The sequence below is a fragment of the Aspergillus tanneri genome, assembly GCF_003426965.1.
Source record: "Aspergillus tanneri strain NIH1004 chromosome Unknown AapTan_6_pilon_pilon_pilon, whole genome shotgun sequence".
Taxonomy (NCBI): Eukaryota; Fungi; Ascomycota; class Eurotiomycetes; order Eurotiales; family Aspergillaceae; genus Aspergillus; species Aspergillus tanneri.
The window spans coordinates 2506971-2519366 of NW_022984633.1; the positions used below are offsets into that span (position 1 = coordinate 2506971).

General features: G+C 49.0%; 3 protein-coding genes across 3 annotated transcripts; 1 reads left to right on the forward strand and 2 right to left on the reverse strand.

Moving 5' to 3' along the window:
• Positions 1-2113: 2113 nt before the first annotated feature.
• Positions 2114-3520, reverse strand: ATNIH1004_008855 (uncharacterized protein; the record flags this gene model as incomplete). Its single annotated transcript, XM_033573458.1, has 6 exons — positions 2114-2453; positions 2505-2980; positions 3035-3102; positions 3157-3193; positions 3255-3274; positions 3337-3520. The coding sequence occupies 6 exons, from the start codon at positions 3518-3520 to the stop codon at positions 2114-2116; spliced, it is 1125 nt and encodes a 374-aa protein (XP_033424010.1).
• Positions 3521-5508: 1988 nt separating this feature from the next.
• Positions 5509-7085, reverse strand: ATNIH1004_008856 (putative neutral amino acid permease; the record flags this gene model as incomplete). The annotated part of the gene is made up of 4 exons (XM_033573459.1): positions 5509-5549; positions 5606-5981; positions 6044-6124; positions 6195-7085. 4 exons carry the CDS (start codon positions 7083-7085, stop codon positions 5509-5511), a joined length of 1389 nt encoding a protein of 462 aa, XP_033424011.1.
• A 1174-nt stretch (positions 7086-8259) lies between these two features.
• Positions 8260-12336, forward strand: ATNIH1004_008857 (uncharacterized protein; the record flags this gene model as incomplete). Its single annotated transcript, XM_033573460.1, has 1 exon — positions 8260-12336. The coding sequence occupies one exon, from the start codon at positions 8260-8262 to the stop codon at positions 12334-12336; it is 4077 nt and encodes a 1358-aa protein (XP_033424012.1).
• Positions 12337-12396: the final 60 nt, after the last annotated feature.

Genomic DNA, 12396 nt, shown 5'->3' on the forward strand with positions numbered 1-12396 from the left:
CTGGACACCCTACTGGATCACTACATGCTCACTCGTGGTGGGGATAGGCGCGCTGCGGAGATCTCAGATCTCTTTATCTTTCAGTTTAAGGACGAAGGCCCTAGTCAGTGCATGCCATTCATCTTTACCACGCGCGCCGGCAACCAAAATCAGTTTGGGCGCCAGGAAAACAACTGCTTCTTTGCGTAACAGGAAGCCTCTTTTCTGTATGCTAATTGGTCTTGCCTTTTTATCTGCTGTCTTTGGGACCTTGGCGACGAGACGCTCCTGATTTCAGCAAGCGATCTTTGAGATATGAGTTACAACTAATCAACAGAGCATCACTGGGGACCCCAAAGCCGCTATATCTTATAACTTACAGCGGGACTTGGTAGCAAAAGCCTTCCAGTATGCTAGCATCTTCTCACAGAAGAGTACCCACGTTGGACGAAGTGCTGGTGCCGGGCTAGCGGAGCTGAAGGGAATCAGCGAAGACCAGGTCCTGCGTTTGGGGAGATGGAGCCAGGAGCAGATGATAGGATGCTATCTTAACTCATTACCACGTAAGTTTATAAGGGTCATGGCCATCCGTCCATCACGTAGGGAATAGTTTTGAAATCAGGAATGCAAATATCAGGCCGCCAGATGAGCAACTGTCCATGATCTGGCCGGTCGTCCGTCGATGAGGAAGATGCATCCGAACAGCAACAGGGCATTGGGTCCATGATCTTACACCATGGAGAGAACCAAACCACCGGAGGCATGTGGATGAAGAAGAGCCAGTACCTAAATTTTACACCTGGAAGGGCCACTTCGGGCCACAGGCCAGCCAGATTAATGACCTTGCTGTCGTGTGGGCTCACAAGCCTCCTCTTCTATCTTCGAGAGGTGATTCTGGAGGATTCCGTGGCCCTGCGCCAGATGTTCCCTGGCAAACACTTCTTGTCAAATGCCATCAACGGAGATCGGTTTCCTACGATATTCCTTGCAGCGGTCCAATAGCAAAGTGCAGTAGAGGCTCTCGCGGCGGATGGGAACATCGAGGACCCTGTCATCCTACGACTGCAGACTGTTACTAGCATGGTATGTGGGTCCCAGGATTATTTTCCCAAAAAATGCTGATCTGCTCTCTGGCTCGAGGATTAATCGTCCATGAAAGGACGCCCGGCAATTGGCTCACGCTGAACTATTCGGGCCTGCAAAATCCTTTAGTTCTGACACTCGCCGGCGCAGATATAACTCCGGAATCGTCCTATCTGCAACAGTGACCATCCGTCAGGCTGTTGCCACACCCAACCCAGTAGCTGTAGCGCAGTTCTTCCATCATACATGCAAGGCCGTCTTTGACGGCCCTCTGGGCACCAAATTTGACGGAGTCGGAATCCTTGGTGGTGTGTTAAAATGTATCGGAGTGGTAGCAACCAACGGCTGAGAGATGTTGCATTTACATACTATGGTATGTGTCCGAGGCAACCTGAGTTTCACCACACTGCAAGATCGGGTCCTCGACGAGTATCTTCGCAGCCCTTATAATCCGGTACCTCGACAGCATTGTGCAAAGCATAAACGAAAGCATTCTAGATAATGACAAATGAAAAAACACATCATATACCCCACCTTCCGCCACTGATGTGGAAGATCCTGATCGCGAATTTCTTGTCCAATGGCAGCAACTGCGTGGCTTCCAGAAAACGTCGAGTCAGACGGGCCCAAATTACAGAGTACGTTGTCGTGCTAACATTTCCATATGATGGATGCAATGCTTTGTCGGACTCCCAACAATGAGTGAATACAAGAAGTAGTCAATTGGAGTAAGAATCGCAATGTTGATGAGGTGGCTGTTCGATACCTGCTTGATCAAATTCTCCAATTCGGTTTAGAGTTGTCGCCTTCACCGAGTAACTATGGCCTCTGCTGCCTTAATCATGTACCATGTCCTTCGGAAACAAAAATTCGAACCAAGCGCAGTTAGGACCAACTGAGTGGAACATCTGAAACAGCCTGATATATATCAATCGACAATGTTGTTAAGTATAGCAACTTGATCTCCTGGTTTTAACGTCCAATCTGGAACTCATTTGCAGTATTATCGGTCGGCCAGATGTATATGTAGGTAGTAATAATTAATGATCGACTATTTTACAAATTCGTAGCTTTGGGACACAGAGACATCCTTATGGATGACGGGGCGTTCCGGATGATTGCTCTCCTGAAGGCTTGTCATTGACCCCTCGCGTTGCTCAGCGCCCTCGACGGTGGAGATAAGGCACGCCTGGTCGGTCTGTGTCGGGGGGAAGGAGGAGCTGTGGTTACCGTTCTTTTTTGAGCTCGAGAGCTTATTCCAGCTATTGAGCTCGTGACTGCGCTGGTAACTACCGTTCGTGGCATTGGTGCTCTTGTTCTTCATAGACACGACATATGAGCTTAATGTGGGCAGACATGCACAGATCAACCCGATGCCCGCTTCAGCGTTGCTAGGAAAATAGTCAGACTCATACCCACGGAGGAAGGACAGCAGGGCTTACGCTGTCAACACGCAATGGATCCAAAACCAGGTAATGTCCGCCGTCTTAGCCTCCTCGACCATGATTACCAACCGCCAGATACTGAATCCGGTGGCGAGTCCGCCGGCTCCCAGAATACCGATGACCCGCAGTTTCTTGACACGCGACATGTGCAGCGACCATAGCATGGGCACCGGAAGAATGAGGATCCAAAGATCGCTGGCAATGCTGATCGCTGAGTCGGCGATGATGACCTTCTGTTGGTCAATACAGGTCCCCCCATTGCTGGTACCTTCCCAGTATGCAGAAATAGGATGGCAAAAGAATATCTTAATGAACAGAGCTGGGATGTAGTAAAGCAGGAGCACGACCACACTGGTGTAGATGATTAAGACCTTGTGGGGGTCGGGAGCGAAGATCCGGAGCATCACGGAGAGCAGGGCTAGCTTGACGATAAACACCATGGGGACGTAAATGAGCGTGATCGCGTAGGAGGCCTTGACTCGGATGGATGTTAGTACTTGGTAGGGTATTTCTAGTGGATAGTCTACCTTTTGAAAATCAAGAAATTCGCTCTTTGGCACATCCCAGGCATGGTATCCACCGCCGTATGCATTAACTGTATCTGTTAGATATAGTCAACCTAACCTGTGGCGATTTTGGCGATACATACGCACAAGCATATTGGCGCAGAACCCAATAAAGAGGACCTGTCAGAAGGCATGGATATAAATTCAGCGCAGTCAATATCCAGGGTCGGAAGAGTAATACCCATCCTGCGATAGTCATATCTATGGCAATAACGGCCGTCAACATCCGTATCATCGATTGTGCATCACGACAGTTTACTCACAGTCTTCCAATTCCAAGCTCTTCCGAAGGCGCAAATTGATGATGATACGCAATATCACAATAATTGTCACAACAACAATGCACAATATTTGCGTTGCTAAGTTTACTGTGTGAAGGGCATCATGTGGATGTGCAAAATTCGACACGACCCCAGGTGGTGGCGGGATCGCTGGATCTTCCAACATCTTGGGGCCTGCGACGCTGTAGATAGAGATCTCTGCGACTGGATGAGTAGAGCATACACAGTCGTGTCGAGATCAATGGGTACGAACGACGTTAAAGTACATACGGAAGGGAAAGGAACGCTCGTGGAGAGACCAAGAAATGGATTGGCAAGTGTATAAGAAAGGAGAAACCGTTAAGGGAATTAGGTTGCCCATCGTTTTCATTCATTGCAAACTTTACCAAGTCATCAGAAGCGGCAAAATCGAACCCACCAGCCTGTGGTTAGTTATCTACATCCAGCCAGATCAGGAGACTGCATGCAGATTTCTAGTCAACACCAGCAACGCGCTAGATCCATCGCCTCCTCGGTTGTTGGCTTGGGTTGTAATCGCGCTGTCATCAAACGTCTAGCGCAGCCAGGAGCGCTAGCCAGAGGACGGATGGCCCGATCCGGATCCTGGAAGACACGGACAAGTATTGATCTGCGCGGAAAGAGCCCGACAGTTAACTAGCGGAAGTATTAGTTGATATTAAGCTGCATGCAACTGGCTGATACCGTGGCAGTGGGTCAAGAAGGATGCAATAACGGACTGCATGGGTGGGTGACCTGCGAATACGGGCGGGCGAGATGCGGATCTGCATTTCCATACAAAATGGCACTTATTAACTTGGGATAACTTAACGATTCTTTATTAATAGAAATTTAATCTGAGGAATCTGTAGGTTCTGAATAGAGTATAATAGTTTTTTAAATGGCCAGCACTATTACTTGCCTTGATATCCTAAATTACCCAATATTTCAAGCCTGGTATATGTGCATGAGACCAAAACAAATGTAAAAAGTATTTACAATGCCTATTTACATACTCATATAGAATGAATTTGTCTAATATAAAGCATAATAATGGAAGAATTGTTGAGATATCCGAGTTAAAAAAAGTGCTGTTTTGCATGGGAATACAGATGTGCAGCTCGCCCATGTTCGCAGCTCACCCATGGAGTAACTAACTACCTACGTTAGTTAGATACCTTGTGAGGGGTTAACTAGGTAATCCAGCTTGATAAGACGTTTAATGAACATCCCTCCACCAAACATTGCCAGTTATAGGTGACCATTAACCCACTCCACAACCAATGAAAATTTTAGTTTTCTACCAACAGAACCACTGTCCTCTGTAAATAATGCTATAGAATGCTAACAATTTTATAATCCATTCTCGTGGTTTGGATACCGTATCATATCCCTTGTACTGACACCGCGCACAACACTAAGGGATATTCTGAATATGTTATCTGTACTTCCGTACTAAAAAAATTTTATGTATCAAATATACATCCTAGCAACAAGGCTTCTAGGATTCTGACTCTGTGTTTTAATGCCGGAAATAAGCTCCAGACCAAGACGCGTAATTAGTTTAGTATACTAAAAGAAAAATGCGACTTCTTACAGGGTTCTCAACAAATCTTACCACTAAGCCGAAACGGCGGCCAGTAGTGGAAACTCAGTTATTTGTAGGTTGACAAAAGTACCTTTTCTACAGCGCACGCAGTTTGTTAGGGAATAGTCATAGTAATAATAAAAGACCGTTCAGTATGCCTTATAAGGATCAACGGTGAAACTCCTGACTGATGTGGAGCAGAATTAAGACGGTTCAAAAGGCCCCCTATATTCTTGTGTCTTTCTCTTCCGCCCCCTGTACCGAACTGTATTCCATACTTCGGCTACTGGGTCACACCATCGTGCTCAGTTAGAAGTAACTCTAACGGGCAGCAAATCGATGGCTCGCCGTTGTCTTATATGCTTCTATTAGACCCCTGGACGCATGTTGAACTAATGTACAATAATCATAACTGACTTTCTCTCCCACGCAAACAAATGAGGGTACATGCTGGCAGAAGAGACAGCCAGATAGGCCCGAGTTAGCAAAGTCGAGCTGCTTTGGCAGACTTCTACACTGCAGGCGAGTGTGAGCCGTTTTCTGGTCCAGTCAGAAAAGAGTCGAACGGTTCAAGACGAATTCGAGTTATCGAGACAACTAAACGCCGATCCTACAAGATGTCCTGTCAGTAGGAGTTCATTGATAGGCAAATCGTGGAACATGTACCAATCGCTCCGGAGCTATATGCATTGATGATCTGAATGATCACGCCGTACGTTGCCCCAACCAGGAAGAAGAGCCCCAGAAGCACCATGCCGCAATGCAGCAGGTAGACAAGCTTCTGAATCAACGTCCCCTTCCTGTAGTGCCCGTGATCGTACAACCAGAACCAACCAGGAAGGCTCATGGCAAGGGGGGCGAAACACACCGATCCCACGAGCGCAATTAGATAATTGAAGATCGGAATCGCTTCCGCTAGAATAAACGCCAGCGCGCCGAGAATGATCGTGCTGGCAAACCAGGTGCCCCAATGGATGACGGTGTTGGTCTGCAGGTGGCGCGATTTCCCCAGGATCCGTACGAAGACGTACTTGGCAGCGACCTATAAGGATACCGTTTGAGCTACGACAGAAAATCGGCTAAAAGTTATCCGGGTACACTTACATGCAGGTAGAGGGCGCCGCTCACGATCAATCCGACCAGTGCAACGCCGTAAGACACCATCTTGATCGTTTGCCCTGCGCTCTGTACGAAAGGATGTTATCTTCTGCTCCAGGGCTTGGACAATGGTTCTGGAAAGGAAAGTAATACACACCCCCAGCGATGGGCTTGCAACCCACTTCCCACACCAGCGATAGACAACCAAGCTAAAGGCGAGGTACGATGCAGTCACCAGGGCCATACAGAAATACAGCGGTTTCTTATAGTCTTTCGGGTTCCGCATCTCCGAGATGACTGGCAGGAAGGCACTGGTGCCGGCCGAGGAGACAAAGATGGTACAGGAGGCCACCATACCGGCGGCAAAACCCGGGTTGTTGACAGCGACGAAGCCCAGCTCGTATGGTCCCTCTTGCGGTGCAGCTGCTGGCCGGTCTCGGGTGGTCACCCCGATCACGACAATGAGCACAGCAGCATAAATGGACAGGAATCCCGCATAGGTCAGCCAGCCGACATGCTCAAGTTTGCGGATGGAGGCAGTCGCGACAATCACAACCGCGGCCAGGAATGACCACCAGACCGTGCAGGCCGCGTGGTGCGAAAGAGCATTCAGTGCCGTTGACACGCCAACTATGCCGCTGCCCGTCACCAGTACATAGGCAATGATGAAGAGCAGACCAGTCAGTTCCTTGGCAACAATGCCCCCGACAACCTGGGCCATGTCGGCAATCGAGTGGCAGTGAGGGTGTTTCATACGGAAGTTGCCCAGAATTACAAAACAGTAAGTGTTGAAGCATCCCCAGGCCACAATACTGATTGATCCTCCCACCGCACCTAACGAGTACAGCGCCGATGGCAGCGAAAGCACCCCTGTTGCAAAAAGAATTTTGATGAAAATCACGCCCGCATTGAACCAACCCACCTCGCGGAAATTGACCCCAGAATCCGTCTTCTTGAAAACCTCCTTCTCCTCAAATGCAACTGCACGAGGACTTGGCTGCTCAGAGACATAAGCCCCATGGGCCTCTGTGTGCTCTTTGACTAACATAAGGATAGGTGAAGGATGACCTTTGACAGGGATCAGATACCTGTGCAATGGGAAGCTGGAAATACGGGATGCTCCACATAGGGCAAAACTCTGAGGTCCCTTCTGTTTTTATGTTTTGTTTTCTTATTTGGGAGCTTGTGGAGAGTACAGAGACTTGTATATAAATTAGAGCAATACTCTGTCCGAGTTGTTCATTTTTTTTTTTTTTTTTTTTTTTTTTTTTTTTTTTTTGACAGCATAGTGGATTAGAGAATTGTCCTTCAACAGCTTGTCCATCCTGACCCGCTCAGCGATACGACGCGGCATGCTAAAATATCCAGGTATTAATTATTCCTAGCTAGAGACCTGGAAGGGTGGTGGGTCGTCTGGGCCGAGTATGTAGTTATTGTGGGTAAGTAATCATATTGGCGAATAAACTCCGAAAGTCAAAGTTGAAGGTTCCTAGCACGAGGCACTAGTCCATAGCCAGTCTGTGGGGACCGACCACACATGCAACATTGAATCCTCCAGAGCCCTAATGCACGATGATGAACTGGGTAATGCCAGCGCTCGGTTCTGGAAGCAGCGAAAAAAGGGGGGAACAAGGAAAATTAGCGAGCGATTATCCTCGGGGATTTTAGCATCCTCTCTAAGCCCGAACCCCGAAGACACTCATCTCGCCTCGTCGCATTCTCCGTGGTGGATGCTTCTTGTGCACAACTACCTTGAGTTAGTGATCATGCTAAAACCAAACCAGCATAATGAACAAAAGAAATGGGCCCTGAATGGCATTGTCCGGTAAAGCACTATGGAGGAAGCACTATCTTGAAGCGCTGCACCAACTAAATCTGTTAGTATATGCATTAGCGTTCAAAACACATGTGCAGCGATTTCGCCCCCAATTTGGGTGACGAAAAATCTTCGTTTAATTGTTTTACTAATTAATATTTCTTTTTTTTTTTTTTGTCTTAGATGGGAGCGGGGTTCTCAAGGTGTCTGAATCCTATTGCATGTTTGATAGGGTTACTCGGATATGATCGCGGAATCAGCTGCTCTTGGAGTTGAACACATATTACTCAGACAAATAAAACAGTTCTGAAGCGGTTTTAACTGCCCCTCCTTCTCTCTTCTTCCATCTGTCTGTGGCAGATTGTACCTTTTTTTTTTTTTTTTTGCCCCTCTCCTTCCGTTCACAATGCCACATAGCGCCAGCCAAGACGAATACCGTCTCGGAGCAGATGTAGGCGGCACCTTTACAGATATCTGCGCCTTCACGCCCGACGGCCAAATCACAAGAGCTAAAGTGCCGACCACTGTTCATAATCAAAGCATTGGCATCAAGAATGGAATTCGGAAGGTGCAACAAAAACTCAAAGCGCGCTATTCCTGGGACGGGAAGTTCCAGTTCATCCATCATGGTACAACCACTGCGACAAACGCTGTTCTCGAAGGCAAAGGAGCACGTACGGGTCTTATTGTGACTTCAGGTCACAAAGACATTCTAGCCGTTCGCCGATCACAGATACCCGGTGGTCTGGGGGCCTGGTTACACTATACTCCTCCGGAACCAATTGTGCCTCTAGAGCGCGTGATACAGTGTCAGGAGCGTATGTCTGTTGATGGGAAGACGGTTATCGCCGTGGATATTAATACTCTCCGTGCTGATTTGAAAGCATGGAATAATGAACGGCCTGAGGCTGTGGCGATCTCATTGCTTAATTCGCATTGCAATAGCGAGCATGAGTTGTTAGTGGCTAATGTAGTGCGTGAGGAGCTCGGATCTGAAGTGACTGTTATCTGCTCTAGCGATGTCCTCAGAGAGGTTGGCGAGTACGAGCGAACAGTCACTACCTGCACCAATGCACTTGTCAAACCCGTTGTTCAGAACTATCTTAGTAATTTGCAGGACTTACTTGCCGAGGATGGAAATATAATTCGCATTCTCAAGTCAGACGGTGGTCTGACTAGCTTGGATATGGCGGGCGAGTTACCCGTCAATATTTTAATGTCTGGTCCCGCGGGGGGCGTTCAAGGTGTTGCGGACGTCGTCGCGCGGAACACCCCGTATAAGAATCTGATTACTTTCGATATGGGCGGAACGTCAACAGATTGCGCCCTAATCCACCAAGGGAAGCCTCAGCTGCGTCGCGAGACGATGGTAGGCCAGCTCACCGTTCGCTCGCCCGCAGTGGACATCCGGACTGTGGGAGCAGGAGGCGGCTCTATTGCTAAATACATGGACATCACTGAAACTATGAGAGTCGGGCCGGAGAGCGCAGGGGCGAGTCCAGGACCCGCATGCTATCGCATGGGAGGGAATGAAGCCACGGTCACCGACGCCAATCTTGTTCTGGGATATCTACCGGAGAATCTCCTGGGAGGCGAATTTACTTTGGACGTGGAGGCTGCAATGGCCGCAGTTGGAGATGTCGCTAAACAGATGAATCTGTCGGTTACCCAAACCGCCGAGGACATTATTAATCTGGTTAACGAGACCATGTACGGAGCGCTACGTCTAGTCTCAGTTGAACAGGGCTATGACCCGAAGGATTTCGCTCTTGTTGCTTTTGGAGGAGCAGGCCCACTGCACGCTAACGCCGTGGGCAAGCTCCTCGACGCTTGGCCAGTTATTGTTCCCCCATCTCCAGGCACTCTGTGCGCCCTGGGTGATGCTACCACTAGGCTGAGTCACTCTCAGTCATCGTCTTTCATCTGCTTACTCTCCTCCACAACGCCGCAGGAGGTAAGAAGCCGATTTAGCACGCTCGAGGAAGCATGCAGGGAAACTATGCAAAACTCAAACGCAAACCAGCCGATGCAGCTAAACATCAGCTATCATGTGGATCTTAGATATCGAGGCCAAGCATTGAACTTAACAATCGATCTGAAGGCACAGGATCTGTTGCTGGAAGATAAGTCTTGGCGAGCGCTCCTGCAAGCAAAATTTGACCATGTGCATGAACAGCAGTTCAAATACTGTCTTCCAAATTTTGAGCTGGAGCTGATGCGCCTCGAGATCGTTGCAGTTGACGCTTCGCCAAGCATTGAGCTTCCTCAGCTCAGCAAGGCCGACTCAAATAAGCCACCTGCCAATGCAATGGTCTCAAAGAAACAGATAGTCATAGAAGGAGAGACGATGGTGGCTACGCTATGGGATCGGGAGAAAATAAGCCACCAGGGTGTACGTGTGGACGGCCCCTGCATCATTACTGAAATGGACAGCAACACCCTGATCCTTCCCGGATACTACGGTGAAATCGATTCTATCGGAAACATTCTTATACGCCCAGCCGATAACATAACGAGAGAGCAACCAAAAGACCAGACTGCTGAGGCGGCTTTGGAGACAGTGCAATCGACACCACTGATTCCCACGCTAGTTGCGTCTGCCTTGGCCTCTATTCGCAGCGAGATGGACACTCTCATGCTCCGTTGTAGCATGTCTCCGGCGATTCGTGAGCAGCAGGATGAATTTAACGTTATTACCACTGCCGATGGCAAAATGCTTGTTGGCCAGTTTGGCAGTTTCATCACCCAATTCCTGGGCGTGTGGAAAGGCACGATCGAGGAAGGGGATGTGTTTATTACCAACGACACTTATATGATTGAAGGAGCTGTGACCCACTTAAACGACGTGATCGTTCTGTTGCCCATCTTCTATGAGCACAGACTGATTGGATGGGCATCGCAGTTCGGGCACTTGACTGATGTCGGAGGAATGGTCCCGGGCAGTATGTCAATTAATGCGTCATCCATTTTTGACGACGGCGTCCAGATCCCGTGTATTAAACTCTATGCTAGAGGTACCATGAACACCGACCTCGTCGATTTGCTCTGTCGTAACTCGCGACAGCCCGACTGGTACAGGTCTGACTTGATGGCTATTATCACTGCTTGCCGAACTGCTGCCAGCCGTATTTGTGAGCTTGTCACGCGGTTCGGATGCGAGGTCTATCTTGCGGCTTGCTCTGAACTGCTACTGCGTAATCGCACAGGAATGGCCAGGATTATTGACACAGATTTTGACGACGAACCATGCACGTTTACTGATTTCGTGGATGATGATGGTCACGGCATTGGCCCTTGGGCCTTGACCTGCACAATGAAGAAGACTGACGGGAGGTTGTTGTTCGACTGGAGTGGAACCTCTCCGCAGAGCGAGCACAGCATCAATTTTTATCTATCGGAGACTATGTTTAAGATGTTTATCGGCTACTATATGATCGCAGCAGCTGCACCAGGCACGGTGATCAACGATGGCTTCCATGACCTAATTGATATCTATATCCCCGAGGGCAGCGTCCTGAAACCTGTCCGACCAGCACCTATTTCCTGCCGTACTCATATGCTCGGCAGAACAATGGACGTAATGCAGGCGCTTATCGGCCAGAAGAGCCCGTTATATGCAGCTGCCGCTGGCTTTAGTGACTCTCCCCATTTCTTCTACTCCGGGTACAAACCAGACGGAGAATGGTATCAGTTGTACCAGATTGGCTTCGGTGGTGTTCCCGCACGGCATGCTGGTGACGGCCTTGACTGCCATTGTCTTTTCCCAGCTATTAAGTCAATTCCAACAGAGAGCATCGAACTGAACTACCCCTTACGCATCGAAGCCAACGAGAGTGTCGCGGACAGTGGCGGACCTGGATACTACCGTGGTGGCAACGCACAACGCACTCTCTACCGATTCCTGTGTCGGGGAGAGTTCAGTCTGCACGATGATCGTTGGTTCATGAAGCCGTGGGGAATCCGCGGCGGAAAGCCAGGCTCGCGTTCGCGGAAGGTCCTCTATAGATACTCTAAGTCCCAAGAAAACCCGCCAGTGGAAGTCCTTCCCTCGAAATGCGACCACATTCGCGTTGACCCAAATGACCTTCTTGAGTGGGTGACATGGGGAGGTGGTGGGCTCGGAGATCCATTGACTCGTCCCGCGGAGAAGGTTGCACTGGAAGTCCGTCGCCGATTAGTGACCATTAAGGGTGCCTACGACAATTACGGCGTAGTTGTCGATCCTAATGATCTTAGCGTGTGTGAAGCCGAGACCGAAGCCTTGAGAAAGGATATGATGGCTGCGCGGGATCCGGCGGAAAAGACTCTAGAGTATGATAGAGGCGGTACTATGGAGGAATTGAGAAAGTCTTGTTTGAAGGAGACCGGGCTTCCTGTACCGAGTCCGCAATGGGAGTTGGAGCCTTATGGGCCACATGTGCAGCTTCCATATGTCAAGGAGTGGTTCTTGCGGATGAAAGAGGCAAAAGGATGGGAGTTGTAGTAGAATTGTCGGTACTCTACAGTGTGTATATATTGCATCAGGCTCTTTTCCAATTGCCAG